General features: G+C 57.9%; 2 protein-coding genes across 6 annotated transcripts in view; one reads left to right on the forward strand and one right to left on the reverse strand.

Annotated features, from left to right (window-relative positions):
- AATF (apoptosis antagonizing transcription factor) overlaps nt 1-1244 on the forward strand; it is a 56265-nt gene extending 55021 nt beyond the window's left edge. Inside the window, exon 12 of the mRNA XM_075439954.1 lies at nt 87-1244. Within this exon, the coding sequence (XP_075296069.1) occupies nt 87-150 (64 nt within the window). The 3' untranslated portion in view covers nt 151-1244. The remainder of the gene's footprint in view (nt 1-86) is intronic.
- A 4486-nt stretch (nt 1245-5730) lies between these two features.
- The window catches only part of ACACA (acetyl-CoA carboxylase alpha), a 144227-nt gene continuing 126832 nt past the window's right edge, over nt 5731-23125 (reverse strand). For all 5 annotated transcript variants that reach the window (XM_075439874.1, XM_075439873.1, XM_075439870.1 and 2 more), the window contains 4 exons: nt 15123-15277; nt 14021-14191; nt 9156-9292; nt 5731-7957 (listed from right to left, as the gene is read on the reverse strand). In XM_075439874.1, coding sequence (XP_075295989.1) covers nt 7831-7957; nt 9156-9292; nt 14021-14191; nt 15123-15277 — 590 coding nt within the window. In that variant the 3' untranslated portion in view covers nt 5731-7830. The remainder of the gene's footprint in view (nt 7958-9155; nt 9293-14020; nt 14192-15122; nt 15278-23125) is intronic.

Below are 23125 nucleotides of genomic sequence, written 5' to 3' on the forward strand. Positions count from 1 at the left end.
GCATGGATGGATTTGCTGGCAGCCTCTTGCTTCCATCTTGACCTTGAAAAGTAACTTTTCCCCCTCCTCCTTCCTCTTTTCTCCAGGACGGAGCTTTATCGTTCGCTGTTTGGAAAAATCACGAGTCCCGAAGAACCGGAGCAGAATTAGCATCGGGCCGTGGCGCCGGGACTGACCGTGCCGGCAGCCGGGCTGGCTCCCCCCGCCCGGCCGCTGCCCCGTCACCGCGGCTCCTGCCCTCTGCCCGGAGCCACGCGGGAGCACCCGAGCGAGGGCTCTGCGGCTCTGGTTTGGGCCTAAAACCTCGCTGAGGGAGCGTCAGACACAGTCACTGCTGAATCCCACCGGCGCAGGAGGAAGGGGGGGGGCAGACATTCAGCTTGGCTAAACGCCCTCCTGTAGCTTAAAAATGAACTGCTTCCTCCCAAAGACAATCCAGTGCTAACTCTTCTCTTTAAATTCCTGACCTTGATTTTGCAGCTGGCTCAGCGTTCTGCCGGGGGGGAGGACACGCGATTCAGAGCAGCAGGGACCCCCAGCCCCCCCCTGCAATCAGGTCACCCACGTTTGGATTAAATCCTTGGAGAGTGTGATTTGGGGGATTGGGAGGGGTTGGTGGTGAAGCGTGCTGTTCTGGTCGTTGGCTGCAGATCTGGAATGTGTGACTTTATTTTTCACGGAGTCAAGAGGATTTAAATGTCATTTACATAATTAACATGGCCTTAAAACAGAGAAAAGGTGCTCTCCTGTGCAGCCAGCCAGCGCTCCCAGCTCACGCTCCCGTTGCTGAAGGAGCGCTGACTGCACGCGGGGACGTTTGCTGACCGGCGACGAGCACAACGCGGGGCCACGTCTGGGGGCAGTTCTGCAATTAGAGCATATTGGTGAATTTTTCAGCCCAGCATTGATCCTGTACACCTCATTATTTCTGCTGATCGTGATGCTGCGCCGTCCCGTCTGCACCGTCGCCGTGGCACGCTGTTGAAGGATGCCAGCGCGCACGTCAACCTGGCCGGAGCAGATGACTCACTGGAGAGGGGTTTCGTGGGGTTTTTGTGTCCAAAGGTCAGAAGCTGGAAATTAAACCCCCAGAAGGGGAGTTCGTTAGCCCACTATGATCTTGCATAAAGAATACGTGCGTGTGGATGTGGGTGTGAGGTGGCCGCTGCTCGTCACCACGTCGGCGGCACTGTCTGTCTTCTGTGTATTGCGCAGTCTAATTAAAACGCTTTGTACACTGATTATCCAGGTGTGATCAGCGTGGAAGAGGTGCCGGCAGCCACCGCCTCGCGTAGCCCCGCCAGCACGGTGTTGCTTACCTGGCGTCCCCGGCGTCGCTTTGCACAGAGCCAGCGCTGCGCCGGCTGAAAAGCCACATTTCTGAGCTCGTAGTAAGGCAGGGGGGGTTTGTTTTTTTTTTTTTCCCTCCTCTCTCTGCATAAGTTACAGCTTACCAGCTTTTCAGTGGGCAACTAAATTTGACTTTAATTACCTTTTCTTAGTAAGCTTAAATAAAAATATATTCCATTTGTGCATATGTGACAGGTTAGATCACGGGGGGCAAAGCCCACTCCACGACCGGTGCTTCCCGGCAGACGAGGCCCAGTGGGCAGGAGCCGATGAGCCCACCTCGTGCCTCCCCGCAGGGATCACCCCTTTCCCTCTGCTCCAGCCGTGCTGCTCCCCAGCCCGGCCTCTGCTCCGGACGGGGGGTGTTGCAGCGCGGCTTGTTCCTTCCCCAGACTTGCCCTGCAGCTGCATTGTTGCGCTTCGCCTTGTCCCTGGGGCTGTTAGCAGAGCTGATATTAATGAATCATCTTTGCACCTCATCATTATGGATTTAAGTCTTTATTCTGGTCACCTGCTTCCAGTAAATTGCTGTGGTGCGAGGCGAAGGGGCCAGGGCAGCGTGGGAGAGCCAGCTCAGCCGCAGAGACCTGGCGTGAGCAGGGGCTAGGGGGTGAAATCCCGGGTTTAAAAGCAGGGATAAAAGCGTGGCGGCAGCTCTGGCTGAGCTCTGTCAGCCCGACACGCAGGAGCCCGGGGACGGCCCCAAGCAGCGCGTGGCCAGGGGCCGGGGACGCGTCACAGAACTGTTTCCCTTGGGCGTGGAGGCAGCATGCGACCCCAGGTTGCTTTTGTGACATTTTTTTTAAGCAGGGAAGAAAAAGTGCGATGATGCCATTAAACCCAGCTCCTCCGGCCAAGAGTAGTGTCTGGATTTTTGCCTCTTCGGCAGACGGCTGTGCCCAGAGGAGCTGCCGGCCCCACGAAGCCGCTGGGGCTTTTCTTTTTCCTTCCCCCGTTCTGCAGCGGTGCCGGCCCTCGGCCCCCTCGATCACGGCGGGGAGAGGCGGCAGCGGAGGGCGGGCTCCCTGCCCTGCGGAGGAACGTAGCTGTTTTCTCGGCTTCGGAAAATAAGGGCCATGGTGAGTATTGACTTTGTGTGGAAAACATACGCATCACGGATGAATAAATCCTTACGCTCGCTGGCAGCGAAGCAGGAGCTGCAGGTCCCAGGGATTGGCATTGATTCCTCCCGTCCTCCTCCCGCTCGCAGCTCTCTGGTCAAAATTTGCCAGGCAGAAATGCACAAAATGTCGCCGTTGGCCCCTCTCTGCCCTTTCCGTTTCGGGATCCCACCCCGTGCGCTGCAAAGGGCCCAGCAGCGACGCTCGCCCCTGCGCAGAGCTCCCACGAGCTGCCAGAGCCGGAGCCCTGGGGAGAAGGGCCCGAAGACTCCCTGGCTGCAGGGGAGGGCTGATTTTTGAGACCCCCGCCCCGTACCAGGGTGTGGGGAGCAATCCTGCGTTCGTTAGCGAGCCGGTTCGTTTAGTTCAGTGTGATGCCTGTCAGTGGGCTGCCCCAGTGCAGAGGGCTTCCCCCACGTCCTCCCCAGCTGCTGCGGCCCCCCAAGTTTGACCATTTTCCATGGCAAATCCTGTCCTGCCCCCTCTGACCCCCACTCACCCATCCCAGCACCCAAGCAAAGAGCAGAAACCCAGCGCCAAGGCGCGCGTCCTCCACCCGTCCAACGCTCCCGGCGCTGCTTTTCGGAGCAGCAGCAGCAGCAGAGCGGTGTGGGCCTCGAACATCATTAAAATCTCATGACTTAATAACCACAATTCTGAAAGGCATCAAGGGGAGTAAATCAGCTGCTTCCAAAGTTTGTGGCAGTGGAATGGTTTCATGCTGCGTGCGCTGTCAGAGCGAGTGGTAAGGACGGGTCACAGATAGCGCCGTGTCCCTGCCCTGCGGCGGGGTTTGTGGGGCTGGCGAGCAGCCGGGCCCCTCTGCGGGCGCTGCCGGTGCTCGCTGCGGCTCTGCCACCCCGGTCCAGTTGGACTTCGGTGTCCTTTAACGCTGCGGCACCCGGGCTCTGCATTTTTTTCTTATTTTGAGAGCAAGTGGGATCACAGAATCCCAGCATGGTCGGGGTTTGAAGGGCCCTCTGAGGGTCACCCAGCCCAATCCCCTGCCCAAGCAGGGTCACCCAGAGCAGGCTGCACAGCACCGCGGCCAGGCGGGGCTGGAATATCTCCAGAGAAGGAGACTCCACAGCCTCCCTGGGCAGCCTGGGCCAGGGCTCCGTCACCCTCAGAGGGAAGAAGTTCTTCCTCGGGTTCAGCTGGAGCTTCCTCTGCTTCAGTTTGTGCCCACTGCCCCTTGTCCTCTCGCTGGGCACCACTGGAAAGAGTCTGGCCCCGTCCTCCTGATGTGATGCTAAAAGGGTAATCTGAAACACTTTAAATGTAGTAGCTTCTCGTTCATATTGTTTGAAGAGATGAGAGTCAAAGCCCTGCTGAGCACGCTTTTGACTTTACTTATCAGTGTCTAAGCAGCCTTTTCGCCCCGCTGCCCCGCACCTGGGCAGTGACACGCGGCGAGCCCCCAGTCCAGCTGCTGGCCTTGCTGCTAAGGGCAGCGCGGCGTTCCTGGCAGGAAAACCGGCCCGCGCCGGGATGTGTGTGCTGCAGGAGACGGCGGGGCCTGGGCCATCCCCGAGCGAGTGCATCAGAGCCATGGCTCTGGTGGTACCCTGCCCATGTCCGGTGGCAGTGCCAAGCCCGTGCCCAGCAGCAGGGCCGTGCCCGTGTCCGGCAGCAGGGCAGCCAGCAGCCCCGCAGCCCCTCGGAGCCGGCAGCTCTGTGCGCCCCTCGGTAAGGGCACAGATAACCAGGATGATGGCCACCAAGTTTTCCTAATGTTGCCAATTAACAGCAAGTGAGATATTTTTTCCCTCCCAACAGAATATTAATTCTTCATTAATTCATGATACAGCTGCTAATTAGTACCTACACAAATGGGCATCACACCTTTGCAAAGCATTGCAGGTGTGTTGGGGAATTATGTGGGGGACAGAGGGGCTGTGTTCATCCTCCCCCCCCCACCCCTAAACAGCGAAGAATTTCAACTTTCAGACAAACAACTTCATTTACAAGTGTGTCTCTAATTAGCTGCAGAATTAGTAAAGCAGAGTTTTCCCCCCACAGATCGGCCAAACCCCTGAGGGAGGCTGTGGAATAGAGAGAATCGCATTTCCAATTATTTTGTTGAATTGCTAATTTAGTTATTGTGCCTGGCGTAATTGTGATGGGTATTGGGTGTGCAATTCAATTTGTTTTAAATATTTGTGGGCAGGCCGATCAGTAATGGAGCTGACCTATTTCGTGGCCCAAATTGAGAGAAGAGACTGAAACAAAAAACCAGCTACAAAGCCACAGTTTGTCTCAGTTTTTATTTTGATGTCTCTCATCCCTCTCAAGACTGTTGATGCAACAAAAGGTTTACATTAAAAGATGATGGCACTTTGATCTCGGGCTTTTGAGAGCTTACAGCTCTGGTACTTCTTTTCGTGGCATTTTAATGTGTAGATATTTTAGGCTAAAGAGGTTTAAATGCGTTTCTGGAGTTCAGCAGGGTCTGTCCCCTCACCCCCCCCCCCCCCCCCCCCCCAGTTACATTACGTTCGTTAAGGCAATTCATCGATTCATGTTTTAACCATCGGGGATTCTGGTTTGAGAAATGCCCGAGGAATGACTGCTGGCATCACGCTCTCTAACAGGGGCCGGTGGGACACGTCCCACTGGTGCCCACGGCTGCAGCCCCGGGGCAGCAGGGACCCCCTCACCCGACGCGCCCGGCCGACGCAGCGGCGTGGGGGTGCGCAACGTCCTCCCACCCCCTCGGAGGCAAACCCCGGCCGCTGGGTTTGTCCCTGATGTGGACACTGCCACAGTAAGGAAATAAATCCATGGCGGAGCTGGTGGCTCGCTGTGGGCTGGGCCCTGCACCTGGTGCCGCGGTTGGATGAGGAGCTGGTCCTCCTGCCCCAGCGCCCACAGCTCCAGCGCCAGCCGATGAAGCTCTGGGGGTGGCAAACCCTGGGCCCACGTGGAGCAGGACGGCTTCCCTGCGGCTGCGCTGGCCGACGGGCTCTGCCCGCGGGGTCACGGCTCGCAGGTTCGTTCCCACCAGCTGCGGAGTCCGATCATGGGTTGGAGCAGGAGCGGCAACGGGGGCCTGGCGAGAGGCCACGTTCTGTGCCGACCCGAGCAGCTCCGGCGAGGGGCACGAGGCCCTTCGGCTCCATCCTCCCGGCATCGCAGCCACCACCCTCAGCCGAGAGGTGCCCCACAGAACTCCAGGTGCCGTCCGTAGGGAGAAGCGGAGCTCCCCGAGGGGTGCTCGGGACAAGGGGCGACAGATTTCCACTCCCAGCAGCAGAGATGTCATTCGTTCTTTTTATTAAAACAAATTGAGGTAAGTGAAATACGTCAGCACCGGCGAGAAGCGTCTGTGCCGAGGGCGGTTTCCCCGCAGTGCCCGCCCCGCTGGGCAGCCGACCCGCACGCCCGCAGCACCGGCACGGCGGCCACAGCCGGGCTGCGACTTCAGACCAGCTCCGCGGTCACCTCACGGCTGCTTCACCCCCAACTCCAGTGGAGCCGGACCCGGCGCCCGCAGCACGGGGCGAGGGGAGCAGGCCAGAGGCTTTGGCAACGGCAGCTCCCACCCCGGGTGGAAGGAACGGGGCACCGGGACATCTCCCCCAGCGCCGGCAGATGTCCTGGGTGAGGGACTGACTCTTGAGGCCACCACGCCGGAGACCCTGGTGACAGCAGAGGGGGACCCCGGCGATGGCCCGAGCCGAGACATTCTGTGTCTGCCCCGCGTGTCCTGCTGCAGCCCCCGCAGGCGGGAGTAAAAGCAGCTCTGGGGGTTGTTCGGGGGGCTCTAGGGGGGGAAAAACCATCTTTGAAATCAAAGGAGGGTTCTTGGCTATTCAGAAGAAGCGAGGAGACACGGCTCTGCTGGCCAGGGGCAGGGCCCCGGGGAGGAGGGCAGGGACCCGGGCAAGGAGCTCCGGCACCGCGCACAGAAGGGCTGCACTGCGCTTCGGAAGGAAGCGCAATGGGCGTGAGGCACTGGCATCGTCATTAATTAATTCTCTCGTGAAAGCACCCCTTCTGCTTCAGGCTGTCCTACAAGAGGAACTCTAAAATCCGAGATCCTGGTAGGACAATCACTGGTGTCGGCCTCCGGCGCTCCTCGCAGCAGGTCCCCGTGTCTGCCTGCTCGGGGTTGGCCGCGCTGCCCTGCAGAGCTCCAGCTCCTCGCTCTCGCATCGCGGCCAGGAGGCCCATGAACATACACAGGGCGGCAGCAGGCCAGGGGCCAGGCTCGGCGCTGGGGACAACGATTCCTGACCGGTCGCACACAACTTGCCTCCTACCTCCGTCTTCCCCCGCGAGTAACGGCCGGCTCTGCTGCAGGCGCAGGCAGCTCTGCTCGAGCCAGCGCCGGAGCAGAGGCGGGGGATGGAGAAAAGCTTTGCTCGAGTGCATCGGACCGAGATTTCCCCCCGCAGTTCTGACCCCACCGCTGTGCCGGGCTCTGCCCTTCCTCCTCCCTCAGCCCGCTCCAGCCGCCTGCTCACACAACAGGGGTTAGCACTTACTCCAGGTTTACACAGCAGCGGGGCTGCCGTGCCCGTTACCCCTCGAAATAAGCAGGGACAGCAGAGCAGAAACGGCTGAGCAGCTGCGCTTCGGTCTCCTCCTTTACCTCCTCAATGACCCTTTCACTGAGTTTACTGACCTGATCTACAGGAACCGGGCACAAAGGCAACGCGAGCGGGGATTTACCCTCCAAAATCCTGTCCCCGCCGCCATCCCGGGCCCGGGACGCCCAGGAGCCTTCCTGCAGCCTGGGGACAGCGATGGCCGCGCCGGCTTCAACGCTGTTTTTCCTCCACGAGCAGATAACCAGACAGACACTGGACTACGGCCCGCGCTGGCTGGCAGGGAGAAGGGGGCTGAGGCGCGGGGGGCTCCGCTCACCCACGGGAGGCTCCGGGGCTCCCGGCGGGCAGGGCCCGTCCCGGCAGGCTGCCCGGCGGCGCGGGAAAAGAGACGCGAGCAGGGGCGAGATTGAAAGGAGCCCCTGGTTTGCTGCTGCCCAGAGCTCACGGTACCGGAGCACCCTTCATTGCCGGGCCGCGGCGCGTCGGGGTGGCGGCCGAGCAGCGAAGCGACGCGTTGGTCCAGTCACGCTTTGTTAAATAAATAAGGTACAGTTAGACAGCCGTAACTCAGTTCCGCAGGCGCTTGGGTTTATACCTTTTCCTCGTGTCTCTGGCCAAAGAACACACTTCCTCTGGTCAGTCTGATTTGAAAAAATAAAAATGTCACTCTTGCAGCGTTTCCCCGAGCCTCCCCGTCTCACTACAGCGGTCGCAGTCGAGCAGACAAAGGGCAATTCTGAGCTGCTTTTTTTTTTCTTTCCTCCACCGTACCGGGCAGGGGGGAGCGCGGGAAATCGATGCTCTTACGTTGAAGAAGGCGAGTCCATTGTGGAGAGGATCCGCACGACCTCGGCGCGCTGGGTGGGTGATATATGCTGGGTCATGTGCACTATCGAATCCATGGCAACCTCCGGATTGGCCTGGACCAGGCTGGGAAGAGGCGAGAGTTAAGCGACGGCCGCCCCGGCACTCGCAGCCCAGCGCGTCCGACAGCTCCCGGCCGGGCCCGGGGACGGGAACACGGGGCTGTGAGAGCGAGGGGCGCGGCAGTGGGCACCCACGTGAGCTGACCACGAGCAGCGCATGAGCCGGGCTCGCTCGTGGGCCCTCGTGCCTCCTGCCAGCCCTGCTCGGACTCCCCGAGAGCCCGCACCACGCGGAGCTGGGGCAGGCACGGGGAGCCCCAGAGCGCACCCCGATCCCACCAGCAGCCCCTTCAGAGGGTGCCGAGAGCCCCCGCGTCTCCCCCTCCCCAACGCAGAGCCCGTCCGCCACAGTGCGGCTGGAGGAACTGGTGGGAGTGGCGGGAGGAGACACGCAAACCGCAGGAGCTTCACGCCGCAGCGCTCTCGGAGGCCAAGCTGCTTGAAGAGACCTCCAGTTTAAGACATAGAAATTATCAAAATTAGATCTGTTCAAGTCTAGCGAAGCGTTTGGCTCTCGAAGCTTAACTGGAGGAGCATCCATGCACATGCGCAGAGTAACTCTTACAAGCAGGAGGAACAGCTGCTCCACCGATGCTCTCGTATTTCGGGGGTTTATTTGGTGTGGTTCTAACGAGCAATCGCAGGGAACTGGGTGTTTTATGACCCCCAGCACCCAAGAAACCAGGCAGCTTCCCTGGGAAGTCTGGAGACAGAAAGCGCCCAGGGAAGGAAGCCGTACGGAGCTTCCGGCGCTCACCACACCGCTCTGCCAGCGGCGACACAGCCCCGAGCTCTGCGTCCCCCCCGCCTCACGCCGCCCTCCCAAACCCCGTCCCCGGGTCTGTCTCGGGCGGCGAGCAGAGACACTCGCAGCGACAGTCCTGTGCCCTGGCTCTGCGCGGCTCCGGGGGGGTTTGGACACCGTGGGACGAGCCCTGCGCTCTGCTCCCGGCACCCGCGGCAGCGCCAGGAGATGCAGGCTTGGTACAAACCCCTCTGCTTCCAGGAGCTCCACATTTGCCCTTGTCTTCGCGTTTCCAAAGGAAACGGCGTCTCCACGAACTCCTCGCGCGTTGGCCGCACAAAAAGGCCAAGGAATGTGAAACGTGGAACCGATGGATCCACTTTCCTCGGCTGGGAGCAGAGCCTGAACTTTCCACAACCCCCGCTCTGCCGGGGCGGAGCGCGCGCGGCCGCCTTACCTCCGGATCTGCTTGAGGATGTAGTCCCTCGAGATGTATTTGATGTTTTCATCCACGACCGAGCGGACGCCTTCCTCCTCCGCCAGCTGCTTTTCCAGCCACTCCACCAGGTCCTTGTTGCTGTCCCACAGGTACGCCTGCCAACAAACCGCAAGCGTCACCCGCGGGTCCCCGGGCTGCGCACGCACCGCTCCCCACGCACCGCTCCCCGAACTGAACTCGCGCCTGCGGGCAGCCGGGAGCCAAGCGCTGGGCTGGCGGCTCTCTGCGGCTGTGCCAGCGCGCGGCCACCAGCGACACAACCAACACCGTGCCAAAAAGTCAAAAGATGGCAGATTCACAGAATCCCAGCATGGCAGGGGTTGGAAGGGACCTCTGTGGGTCACCCAGCCCAGCCCCCTGCCCAAGCAGGGTCACCCAGAGCAGGGGGCACAGCACCACGGCCAGGCGGGGCTGGAATATCTCCAGAGAAGGAGACTCCACAGCCTCCCTGGGCAGCCTGGGCCAGGGCTCCGTCACCCTCAGAGAGAAGAAGTTCTTCCTCATGTTCAGACGGAGCTTCCTCTGCTTCAGTTTGTGCCCGTTGCCCCTTGTCCTGTCACTGGGCACCACTGGAAAGAGTCTGGCCCCGTCCTCCTGACCCCCACCCTGCAGATATTTAGAGGCATTTCTAAGGTCCCCTCGCAGCCTTCTCTTCTCCAGGCTGAACAAGCCCAGCTCCCTCAGCCCCTCCTCGTAGCAGAGATGCTCCAGTCCCCTCCTCATCCTCGTAGCCCTCCACTGGACTCTCTCCAGCAGCTCCTCATCTTTCTGGAACTGGGGAGCCCAGCACTGGACCCAGCACTGCAGATGGGGCCTCAGCAGGGCAGAGCAGAGGGGGAGGAGAACCTCCCTCGTCCTGCTGCCCACACTCCTCCTAATGCACCCCAGGATCCCATCGGCCTTCTTGGCACCCAGGGCACGCTGCTGGCTCATGGTCACCCTGTTGTCTCCCAGCACTCCCAGTCCCTCTCCGCAGAGCTGCTCTCCAGCAGGTCCGCCCCAGCCTGTACTGGTGCCTGGGGTTGTTCCTCCCCAGGTGCAGGACCCTGCCCTTGCCCTTGTTGAACCTCATCAGGTTCCTCTCTGCCCAGCTTGTGCACCTCCTTCCACAGCCGTGACCAAAGGGGAGCCGGGGAGGCAGCAGCGCCGGTGGCTGCGCAGAACCAGCCCCAGCAGACCCGGCAGCTCTCCCAGCCCAAAATCCCCGTTTCCTTCTGCGATCAGACACCCAAATGCTGGTGAAACGCGACCGACCCTGAGGCGAGTGCTCAGCTGCCACGGGCCCCCCCCGAGTCCCTGTCGCCCACCGGCTGACCCGGTGTCGGTGTCCCCAGCAACCACGGGACCCCCGGCCCCACGCAGTCCCTGCAGCAGGAGGTCGGGGCGCCCACGTCCCCGAGCAGCCTCGGCAGCAAACCCCTCTTTTCCTTCTGGAGATCATTTCACCTGCTCTTTGCTGGGCACTTGGCTACGTAATAACTGAGGAGTGGGTTAGACGCCTGATAGCCTCCTCGCTCCTCTCTTCTCCTCTCATTTTCTTTACAAATCATTTAAGAATCGTTTCGTTAATGGTTTCCGGAAAAGCAAGTAGTGCCATTAGCACTCATTCATATTTATGTCATTTTATTTGGGTAATTAAACACAAAGCTCGTCATTTAAAGGTGCACTATCCTTCTCTGTTATCACTAACGAAGTGGAAGTCGGAATGACAATGAGCTGGGTGCAGCGATGCAGTGGGCGGCCGTGGGGCCGGGCTGCCCTCCCGGCGTGGGCGCAGACCCCGGCAGGGGCACCCTTGTGGGTTCGCAAAGCCCCTGGCAGCCCCTGCGCAGCGGCAGTGATGCCAGCAGAACCCCTCCCCGGCCGGGACCCCGCTTCGCCATCACCGGCCACATCTGCCCCTCGGGCTCTCCCAGTGGAGCAATGCCCACGCCCCGGAGCGATGCCCACGCCCCGGAGCGATGCCCACGCCCCGGAGCGATGCCCACACCCCGGAGCGATGCCCACACCTCAGAGCGATGCCTGCACCCCAGAGCGATGCTCACACCCCGGAGCGATGCCCACGCCCCGGAGCGATGCTCACACCCCGGAGCGATGCCCACGCCCTGGAGCGATGCCCACACCCCGGAGCGGCGGTCCTGCCTGGCACACCTGAACACGAAACCAGGTTTTTTCTTTAACATTATGCACGATTGTCTTAAATCAGTGACGTCACCTCAGCCTCAAGATTTTGCTTATTTCGTTGTTTTTTCTCCTTTTAAACCCGCCAGGTTTGGCTCCTTGCTGCTGCCCCCAGCCCTGGAGGAACGCTGCCCGCGTGCAGGAGGGCGCTCGGGAAGATTTCAGGGAAGGGAAAAAACCCCCAAGCAGCTGCCTCGCGGCTGCGGACCCGCGTAGAGCTCGATTTACCCAAGAATCCCAAAGCTTTTCGTTTAGGAGAATATTTAATACTCTTATTAATCATTTTTAATCCGTTTGCTTTTAATTAAGAAACAGCATGATGCTTTCCTATCAACATATGCCAGGGAGCAGATTAATTGTGGCTTAAGATAACTCTCCTTGATTGGTGTAATGTATTAGCTAACGAGATGCCCGCTTTTAAAGACGCTCAGACACCACCTTGGAAAGCCGGCTGCCCACCAGAGAACGCTTCCTCCCCCTTTTCTGGAACCCCCGAGTGTTTGCGACTTTAAAAATAGAATGGAATAAAATAACATAAAACAAAATAAAACAAAATAAAACAAAAATAACATAAAATAAAATAACATAAAATAAAATAAAACAAAACAAAATAAAATAAAACAAAATAAAACAAAAATCAAATAACATAAAATAAAATAAAACAAAAATAAAATAAAACAAAACAAAATAAAACAAAATAAAACAAAAATAACATAAAATAACATAAAACAAAATAAAACAAAATAAAATTTAAAAAATGAAATGAAATAAAATAACAAACTAAACTAAAATAAAATAAAAAACCACAAAATAACGTAAAATAACATAACAAAATAAAATAAAAAACCACAAAATAATGTAAAATAACATAAAATAAAATAAATAAAATTAAATAAAAACAAATTAACATAAAATAAAATTAAATAAAAACAAAACAAAACAAAGTAAAATAAAACAAAACAAAACAAAATAAAATAAAATTCACATAAAGACCTGAGACTGGCGGGCTGTGACAAGCCCAACCCACGAGCAGCTCCCCAGACTGCTCCTCGGAGCCGGCCAGGCTCCGCGCTGCGCACCACCAGAGCTCCTCTCCACAGCCACCGGACGAGGGCTCGGACGGTGCCGCGGCGATCGCCCACCCCGGGCCCGGGCAGCGCCGCGTCCCTGCCTTTGACGCCCTGCTGGTCCCCGTGCAGTGGGGACGCGGGCGGTGGCGAGGGGCTGCCAGGCGCACGCGCTGTGCCCGCCATCTTGAGTCCCTGTGCAGTGGGGAAAGGGCAGGGCGGCGAGGGCAGCCCGGGGCACGGGGGGACAGCAGGGCCGTGGTCTGCTCGGCAAGCGGCGGGGCAGGCGGGTAAGGTAGGCTGGCTGCACATCTGCCCCCCGAAATTTTGAGCCAGCAGCGTGCCCTGGGTGCCAAGAAGGGCAATGGGATCCTGGGGTGCGTAGGAGGAGTGTGGGCAGCAGGGCGAGGGAGGTTCTCCTCCCCCTCTGCTCTGCCCTGCTGAGGCCCCATCTGCAGTGCTGTGTCCAGTGCTGGGCTCCCCAGTTCAAGAAAGATGAGGAGCTGCTGGGGAGAGTCCAGCGGAGGGCTGCGAGGATGATGAGGGGACTGGAGCATCTCTCCTATGAGGAGAGGCTGAGGGATCTGGGCTTGTTCAGCCTGGAGAAGAGAAGGCTGCGAGGGGACCTTAGAAATGCCTCTAAATATCTGCAGGGTGGGGGTCAGGAGGACGGGGCCAGACTCTTTCAAGTGGTGCCCAGCGACAGAACAAGGGGCAACGGGCACAAACTGAAGCAGAGGAAGCTCCAGCTGAACCCGAGGAAGAACTTCTTCCCTCTGAGGGTGACGGAGCCCTGGCCCAGGCTGCCCAGGGAGGCTGTGGAGTCTCCTTCTCTGGAGATATTCCAGCCCCGTCTGGCCGCGGTGCTGTGCAGCCTGCTCTGGGTGACCCTGCTTGGGCAGGGGGCTGGGCTGGGTGACCCACAGAGGGTCCTGCCAACCCCGACCACTCTGTGATTCTGTGGAACATCTGGATACAAGCAGCGAACCTCCGCACCCTTCTCAGGGTCAGCAGCACAGAGCAGGACTGAGGAGATAATTCAGTGAGAAAGAATAATTAAAAACAAAATAAAAATCCTGCTTCCCCATCAGAGAGGACCCCCCGGGTACGCAGGGACCGGTCGGCACAGCCAGGACAGCTCGGCCGTGCTACTCGAGGCCGGCTGCGCACAGAACCCAGGAGACGGGGCTGTTGGGTGCCGGCGCGTGGGGTGGGTGCTGCGAGTCGGGGATCCCTGCTGCCGGACCCGGCAGACAGCAGCACCCCTGCCCCGCCACCTCCCCACGCGCTGCCCTGCCTCGCGAGCTGGTCGCCCTTGGAAGACGCTCAGGTTTTCCTCTCCATGGTGCTACGCGCTTGGGGACAAAACCTGTTTTGCTTTTCTGGCCTGGTGTAAGCAGTGTCCCCATAAACCAGCTCATGGCCTGGAACATTGCCCAGAAGTTCTCTTTCATCACCTAAAACGTTCGTGGACGTTACAATTAAAAAACAGAGGTCAGACTCCCCCTGGGAGAACTTCACGAACTTCAGCCCAGGGAAGCCGATGGCCTTGGTGAAACCGCTCTTTTCATTTACCTTCACTGTCCCTTCCACCTCCACAAACCAGCGCCTCAGCATCGCCTGGATCTGCCCGTCCGTCAGCTCAGGATTGGCATCGTGGATCTTCTTTTTGACCACATCTTCGAGAAGAAGACGTCTTAATCTCCAATAGAAGAAGGTACGGGATGTTTTCCAGTCTAGAATGTCCTGCCCAAGACATAAGTGGAGAAGGAGAAATGAGGGAGGGACAACATCTCTGTGGAGCAATATATATGCCTTATCCCCAACGGCAAAAAAAGGCTTGCACTCATTAGGTACTTAGTTCATGTCCTCAAGTTGCGTTTACATTGGATATGCAGAAAAATGTCTTTACTGGAAGAGCGGTCAGGCGTTGGACCAGGCTGCGCAGGGCAGTGGTGGAGACCCCGTCCCTGGAGGGGTTCAAAACACGTGTAGATGCGGCACTTTGGGACATGGTTTGCCTGCTGTAGGTGACCCTGCTTCGTTGGACTAGATGACCCACAGAGGTCCCTTCCAACCGCTACCATTCTGTGATTCTGTGATGGTTTAGCAGGCATGGTGGGGATGGGGTGACGGTTGGACTTCATGATCTTAGAGGTCTTTTCCAATCTTAATGATTCTGTGATTCGATACTGCTCACACAAGAGAAATACGAAGACTCCCACGTCTGAGCTCTGATGACTTCCACCCTGCCACACCACTCAGTCACCAGAAGCTACATCCAGGCTCCTCTGTCTCCCAGCGTTCTGCTCCCCTCTGCAAAAGGAGATGCAGCCCCCCAGGTGAGCGACAGCCCGAGACCCTCGCACCCCACGGGAGAGGGAACCAGGAGGACCTGATCAGCCAGGGTGACAGCAGCCCTCCCCTCACAGAGGGTCCCCAGAGGCCCAGGCTCAGCACCTTCCCTGCCTCCCCCTGCTGCCGGCGCAGACCGCAAGGTGCTCGGTGGGGTTTTGGATGCGGTCGCTGACGAGCTGCCGGTGTCGCCCAGAAAATGTGGGCTCTCAGATGGACACGGACCAGGTAAAGGTGCTAGAGAACACGATGTGCCTGTGCTCTGGGGCTGCCACTTCCCACGTGCCAAACCCTCCGGTGCCGTCCCCAAGGCGACACTCACCGTTATGGCACCCTTCTCCTGCATGCGGCCGGGCGTGTCGTGCAGGTCAGCGAACTGCATGGCTACCTGGTGGTAGATGGGGCTGAGGAACTCCTCCCGCTCCTTCAGCTTGGTCTCCAGCTCCTTGCGGTCAGCAGCGCTCAGCTCGGGGGTACCTGCAAGCGGGCACAGCCAGGCGTCAGAGGCCTCACGCAGGGGAGCACCAAGGACCGCTGCGCCCAGGGAAGGCGAGCGGCTCGGCACAGTCCGGAGGGAGAGCGGAGCTTTCTCCTGTTCCTGCGTACAGACGGAACCCGGACCGCGTTTGGCCAGGACAAACACCAGGCCGTCAGCTCCCAGCAGCGCCGAGCAGAGTCTTGAGGCAAATGTAAGCGTTCCAGCCCAGATTTCCTGCCACCAATATTCAGGCAAGAGCTTCGAAGGAGTTCTCGCCACGGAAACGCTATTGCATTTAAATGCCAGCGAGCTCAGCCATCAATTAAGTGACATTTACTGGGCCTACTCCTAAAAAAGAATAATGTCCCAGCACGGAGTTCATTTAGCAAGAAACATGGACAACGTAAAACCACCTACACAATTTGAAGTTTTCCTGCAGGCTGGTTCCTGCCAGCGGCTGCTGGAGCCGCTGCCCCGTCAAGGAAAACACCTAAGCTGGGCTAGAGACGCCACAACCGCCCTCGCGCAGTGCACCAGCCATCGGCACGCGCTGGGCGCAGTCACGGGCTGCCACGATGGACAAGAATAAAACTGTGTCAAGAAGATAATGTCCCGTGGAGTTCATAATTTTTAATTTATTTTAAAGCATTCAGCTCAGATAAAATTAACTTTGATTAAAACAAAACCAGGCATTAAACAGTATCTGATTACTTTCGGAATTGCCTGACCCAGACTAACCCAGGCGAGGGGAAACCCCACGCCGTGCTCTGGAGGCACGCGCGGCTCCTGCCGCTTCCCGCAGAAGATCCAGGTGCTCCTCCTGCAGCTGCCTGCACCCAGCCACGCACGCAGACCCCCTCTGCTCCCACCGCAGGCAACGCGACCACCAGCGCAGCTCTGCCCTCAGCCTGCAGCGACTTGCAGCAGGCCCAGCCCCAGACTGCCGGCGACCTCGGCTTGTGAAGGGAGGCAACCAGAGCTTCTGGTGTGGGTGGGAGGTTAAAAAATGGCACGATTCAGCAGAATACCCACTACCATAGGATTCGTCTTGGGTTGCAGTCTTTGCTTACACTGAGCTAAGGCTGGCTCCAAGTACTCTGCCTCCACACAGGGAGCTCTTGCGTGCGTGCCGGTGCGGCAGCGTGGGTGCAGCACCGACCTGCTGCTGAGCCAGCTTTCACAGAATCACAGACTGGTGGGGGTTGGAAGGGACCTCTGTGGGTCACCCAGCCCAGCCCCCTGCCCAAGCAGGGTCACCCAGAGCAGGGGACACAGCACCGCGGCCAGGCGGGTCTGGAATATCTCCAGAGAAGGAGACTCCACAGCCTCCCTGGGCAGCCTGGGCCAGGGCTCCGTCACCCTCAGAGGGAAGAAGTTCTTCCTCGGGTTCAGCTGGAACTTCCCAGGCTTCAGTTTGTGCCCGTTGCCCCTTGTCCTGTCACTGGGCGCCACTGGAAAGAGTCTGGCCCCGTCCTCCTGACCCCCACCCTGCAGATATTTAGAGGCATTTCGAAGGTCCCCTCGCAGCCTTCTCTTCTCCAGGCTGAACAAGCCCAGCTCCCTCAGCCTCTCCTCGTAGGGGAGATGCTCCAGTCCCCTCATCATCCTCGCAGCCCTCCGCTGGACTCTCTCCAGCAGCTCCTCATCTTTCTTGAGCTGGGGAGCCCAGCACTGGACACAGCATCGCAGATGGGGCCTCCCCAGGGCAGAGCAGAGGAGGAAGAGAACCTCCCTCAACGCTCCTTGCCTTGCTGCCTTGTAGCCCAAGTGCCACGACTGCGTTTTGTGGTGTGTGAACACCGCCAAGCCCTTTTTGTTTTTAATCTTTGTCATTTGCGAGGGAATGTCAACGGGATTAAACGCAACATCTACCGTTACATCAACAGCTGCTGCGAAACTGGGCGACGCGGATGGCAGCGGCAGGAGGGGTCCTCAGCAGCTCCGCGCCGGACAACAGCGGGCTCTGGAATCGCAGCGGGAAGCCAGAGCAATCCAAGTCCCTCCCGACAAAACCAGAGGAAATCAGCGGGCAGAAGCTTTACAAAAAGCCCAACGCGAGGGAAGGGAACGCTTTCACGCAGCGAAAAAGCCAATGGCAGGACGCGTTGCCACAGGAGGTGCTGGGTACCAGAGCACAGAGGGGCTCACAGAAAGCCCCCAGAGGAATGCAAGTCCCTCGCAGGCTTCTGCGCACGAAGACGCGGACGTGAATCTCTTCTCGGGAAGCCTCCAAACCACAGAGCTGCGGGAAGCTGGGAGGGCAGCCTGGGGAAAGCACCCCGCCACCTCTCCTGCTTCCCCGAGCAGACGGGACGGTCCTGGGCTGCGGGACCGGAGGGCCCCGGGGCTCTCACCGGCAGGCGCGGCACCGCGGCAGCTCGCACAGCACCGCGGCACCGGGGCCGCGGCTCTGACCCGTCTTCAGGGGCCCGCTGCACGCAGGCCCCGGCCTTTCCTACTTTGCAGTACCTCCGTTTTGCTTTCCTTCCAGGGTTTCTCCTCCAGGGCAGGACAGGTCTGCGTGCACACACGTGTCCGAGCCACAGCCCAGCCATGCAGCGATTCTTTCTAGGGAAGGAACGTTTCTATGTGCCTACCAATATAAATGTTACCTCACCTTTCAAATGCTAGTAAGAAGGTTTTAATTAAGAGAGGCTACTCTTCTAACCTTCAGAGTAAAAAATTATCTGTATTTATCCATGTTCAACCTGCTTGGGAAGGGCAGCGCGTGCACTCCAGCCAGCGACGCTCCGGCTTTCTGCCCCGTCTGCCACAGTCCCGCCGTACAGGCAGACCAGCCGGGCCCGGTAATCATTTAGGTGAGATTAACAAATATGTCAATGTCTATTTTCTGCTTAATTTAAAAGCAGCGTCTGTAAAGATTTTTGACTTCTGAACCCTGTTCTCCTGGAAGAAAGGAGGTAACAATGAGGAGGGGGGATAAAGAGTGATTATCCCATCATCGATCGTTTGTCAGGAGCATTTCTTATTCACTGGACTATTGTAAAAAGCTAAGCTCTCGATCAATCCTGTAAGCCCCCTGTACAATTAAATATCTTGGAATGGTTTTCTTTCTTTCCTAGTCAGATCCTGAGGCCTCAGGGTTTTTCAGAAAGCCGCGGCTTTATTTATTTATTTCTTGGAAAAAGAAGTCTCCATCTACAAATCTTCTACTGGCAAGGAGAGGGGAGTTAAAATATGGGATTCCTTTGCTCTAAAGGTACTTGACAGTTAATGAAACTGTTAAAGTTTAAATCATAGGAACATTATAGACCTCTAGGTATGGATCGGCTGCTAATCAATAGAGAAACAAAAGCAGCAGCACTCTGAAACGGCCGCATCACAACGCCGACAGCGAGCGCGGCGGGGTTGGGCACGCAGGTAAGGCAAGAGGACAATTCAGAGAAGAACGAACGTGTGTGACCTTCCCAACTTGGCGGGCAGCACAGGACACTTTCTAAGGCAGCACTCTAAGTGCCATAAAACATCACATTTATCTCGGACTGCAGTTTGCAGTCTCCCAGTACGCTTGTGTCTATATACAGCGCTGGTAGGATCACAGCCACTGGCATGGTCGAAGAGCCCAGGTAAATGTCTTGATTCTGCTCTCAACACCTTTAAAGCCCACCCACAGTGGTCAACGCACAAAGAGCCCTTCATTCCACCGTGTCATTTCTTCCTTTGATCAACAGCAAAACCACCTTAAGCAAGGAGAAAAAATTGCCCCTGGGAAGCAACGGCACTGGGGTACCAACAAGATGGGAGAGTCTCCCCTGCGGTCCATAGAGCGACGTCCAAGGTCTTGCCAGAACGCCCTTCGCCCTACAAACATTCTTCACCAACGACAGGATTCGTCCTCGCCAAACCCCTCCGCTCCAGCACACCTGGTTAAAGCAACAAACACTGGTTTAAAGCCGCACGTGAGAAGGGCTTCACCAGAAACGTCCCCAGACGCTTCCTGGAGGGAGCTGCCAGCTCGTCCCTGCCTCTCTCTCTCCGTCTCTCCCCCGGGTGACACCAGCCTCCCGCCCAGCCTGGCTTTTGGGGACACAAACTCCTCCTTCCGCGTCCCACAGCCGTACCAGCGCCCGAGGCCTCAGGCAGGGGCTCTCCGGTGGCACAGAGCAGCCAACGCCAGCAGCTGCGGATGCCCAAAGCAGCAGGGACCCGCCGCCCGGCCGCTGCAGCGGGGACACGCAGGGATCCCCGGAGGGGGAGGGAGGAAGGCTGCAGCAGAGTCTTCCTCCTCACGCAGACAAACGGAAAAGCTGCCGTTACAAATCCCCAGCGAGACCTCTCCTGTAAAGCGCTCCGATGCCAAATATCAATTTTTGCTCCTCTCCAAAAGTTGAGGGAAAGCATCACAGCAGGGAAAGCGACACCTGAACTGTTGCGATTTGTGCCCCACTAAACCCCACTGAAACCTCCCGTGCAGGCATGCGCCTGGCCGAGGGAGCCCGCGCCGCGTCGCGCCGTGGCCGCAGCCGGCTGCCGTGGCAGGACACGGGCTGCCTTTAATAAAGCTCCTGCCAGACGGAAATGGCTCAGCAGGGCCGTGAATCACGGCTTCCCATAACATTTAGTAGCAAAGTGCTTTTTTTAAATATGACCAGTTGAACAGGTTAGACAAAATGACTTCAAGAGATGTTATTGTAGGCTCCCTCTGACTGCAGAAAGCAAGGCAGCTTCTGAATCAGTTTGATGGTTTACGGTTTCCAAGCTGTTAAAATGTGGGATTTGCTCCCTCACCCTTGGCGCACAGCCTCAGCATGGCCAAGCCTTTACTTGTCCATTTTCTTGCCGCTTCCAAGGGGCCAAACTCTTTCCAGTGGTGCCCAGTGACAGGACAAGGGGCAACGGGCACAAACTGAAGCCGAGGAAGCTCCAGCTGAACATGAGGAAGAACTTCTTCCCTCTGAGGGTGATGGAGCCCTGGCCCAGGCTGCCCAGGGAGGCTGTGGAGTCTCCTTCTCTGGAGATATTCAAGCCCCGCCTGGAAAAGGTCCTCTGCAGCCTGCTCTGGGTGACCCTGCTTGGGCAGGAGGTTGGGCTGGGTGACCCACAGAGGTCCCTTCCAACCCCGACTAGTCTGTGATTCTGTGATTCCTCGAACACGCACTCGAAGACCCGGGCAAAGCCCAGCACGGAGGCCTCTGACCCAAGCGACGTGCGGAGACGGCCCTGGGGCTCTGGGCGCTGCGAGCTGGGCAGAGCAGCCGGCTCCAGCCCCGGCGCCGGCCCGGCACAGCCAGCCCGCGGCACGGCCGAGGCACGGGGCGCCGGGCAGCGGGAGCGTGCGGCTGGCGGCCGCGCTCCCCAGCGACGCAGTTCAGCCCCGCTGCAGCACCCACTGGACGGGCCCACAGAATCACAGAATCACAGAATAGTAGGGGTTGGCAGGGACCTCTGTGGGTCACCCAGTCCAACCCTCCTGCCAAAGCAGGGTCACCCAGAGCAGGCTGCACAGGATCTTGTCCAGGCGGGTCTTGAATATCTCCAGAGAAGGAGACTCCACAGCCTCCCTGGGCAGCCTGGGCCAGGGCTCCGTCACCCTCAGAGGGAAGAAGTTCTTCCTCATGTTCAGACGGAACTTCCTGTGCCTCAGTTTGTGCCCATTGCCCCTTGTCCTGTCACTGGGCACCACTGGAAAGAGTCTGGCCCCATCCTCCTGACACCCACCCTGCAGATATTTGTAGGCATTTATAAGGTCCCCTCGCAGCCTTCTCTTCTTCAGGCTGAACAAGCCCAGTTCCCTCAACCTCTCCTCGTAGGGGAGATGCTCCAGTCCCCTCACCATCCTTGTAGCCCGTAGGAAACGAGCTCGGGAGAGGAACAGCGGTTGCTCTCCATCCAATGACATAATTAAACGTGAATTTTAATGCTGGTTTTGACTGCTCCATCCGATTTCCACACCTGCAACAACAATCCTCCCTACATGAATCTCACCTTCTCTTCCTCTGCCTTTAACAAAGCCCTTGCCAGGCAAAAATTCAGCAAAGGCAGCAAGAATGCCAAGCGCGTGGAGGCTGCCCAGGCGCCAACACATCTCCCAGCCGGCCGGACGCAGAGGGAAGGTCACCCAGAGCCACTCACGTCCCCGGAGAGACGGGCATTTTTGGATTGTCACTTGTTTCTTTAAATGAGACTGCTTGTAATTGCTTCACGAAATATTCAGTAGGATTTATGTTATAAAGGTGCAATATGAAATAGCAGCGAAGGTCACACATGCTCGTGCCACGGCGTGAAATACCCTGGTAGGTCCTGGCCCTCCCCCCAGACTGGCACCCGAGCAAGCGGGCAGAGCGCGGCAGGTAGGTAATTCCCAACAATTCCCGTTGCAGGGGACACACGCACAGCCCTCCCGGGGGGATATTCGAGATGCCAGCAGTCAGGAAGGAGCTGACAGAGATCAGTACTTGCTCTTCTCAACTCACAACTGTGAATTAACAACAATTTAAGTGCAGCAGCACTTGCGCACAGGAGCAGTTACCGGAAATCAGCATCGCCTGGAACGGCAAAGTTACAACCGTGCCGACTGCCTGCGTCCAAGACTTCGTGAGAGCTGGAATCCCAGCAGCAGCATTTTTCTTCGTGGTTGCTCAACACAACAACCAGCAGTTTGATCAATTACCACAGTGAACAAACCAGCCTCCCCAGAAATGAATTACCAGACGTCAGAGCTTCAATCTGACTTTCCCAGCTGAAGCTTGGAAGAAGACACGTCCCCGGGTGGAAGTTTTCAGGCACCCAAGAACCTCAGGGCTGTCCCCACCTCACGAGCCAGCACAGCCGGGGCCGAGCGGGACCCACAAGCCCCCTCAGGTACCACACCCCAGCACGCCCACGTGCGCAGGGGAACGGTTCAGTGCTTTGTTATTGGACATCTCAGGACAGTTCTGCACCCTCTTTCGCCAAACAAAGCGCGAAGCAAGTCAGCAGGCAGCAGCGCCGACGCCGGGTACCGTCACTGCGCAAAGCCGAGGGCTGCCTGCAGCAGAACCACAGAATCCCAGCATGGTGGGGGTTGGCAGGGCCCTCTGTGGGTCACCCAGCCCAACCCCCTGCCCAAGCAGGGTCACCCAGAGCAGGCTGCACAGCACCGCGGCCAGGCGGGGCTGGAATATCTCCAGAGAAGGAGACTCCACAGCCTCCCTGGGCAGCCTGGGCCAGGGCTCCGGCACCCTCAGAGGGAAGAAGTTCTTCCTCGGGTTCAGCTGGAGCTTCCTCTGCTTCAGTCTGTGCCCGTTGCCCCTTGTCCTGTCGCTGGGCACCACTGGACAGAGCTTGGCCCCATCCTCCTGACCCCCACCCTGCAGATATTTGTAAGTATATATTGGGTCCCAAGCATCGGTGCTTGTGCGGGGAGCTCCCGCCTGCCAAGGCGCTGCCACACGACGCCGGGAGCCGCACGCTCGCCCTCCCGCACCCCGCACAGCGCACGCGCACAAAACGGGCACCGCGTTTCAAGTAAAACGAAAGACGCACGCCAGCAGACGGCCAGCTTCGCAGGGTCAGCTGCAGAGGATGCTCACGCTACCGCAGCATCTCTCAGGTGACACACAGATGCTTCCCTTTTACTGCGAGATAAATGCAGAAATGTGAAAACGTAATAGCCGGTCTTGCTCTAACTGAAGCCATTTTGCCATTCCTCTCACTCATATTCCACCAAATGTTTGCGTACGTTACACTGTGCATCTGACACATCCCCGGCCCAGAATCTGCATGGCAAAGTTCATTTTTATTCCAACCTGTTTTATTCTAATTGTAATAAATAAGGAAAATAAAATTGAATCTCTGTATTTTTAACTACGGCCTGAGGCTTGGGGCCAGAACCGTCCCCACATTTG

The sequence above is a fragment of the Opisthocomus hoazin genome, chromosome 20 (genome assembly GCF_030867145.1).
Source record: "Opisthocomus hoazin isolate bOpiHoa1 chromosome 20, bOpiHoa1.hap1, whole genome shotgun sequence".
NCBI classification, from domain to species: domain Eukaryota; kingdom Metazoa; phylum Chordata; class Aves; order Opisthocomiformes; family Opisthocomidae; genus Opisthocomus; species Opisthocomus hoazin.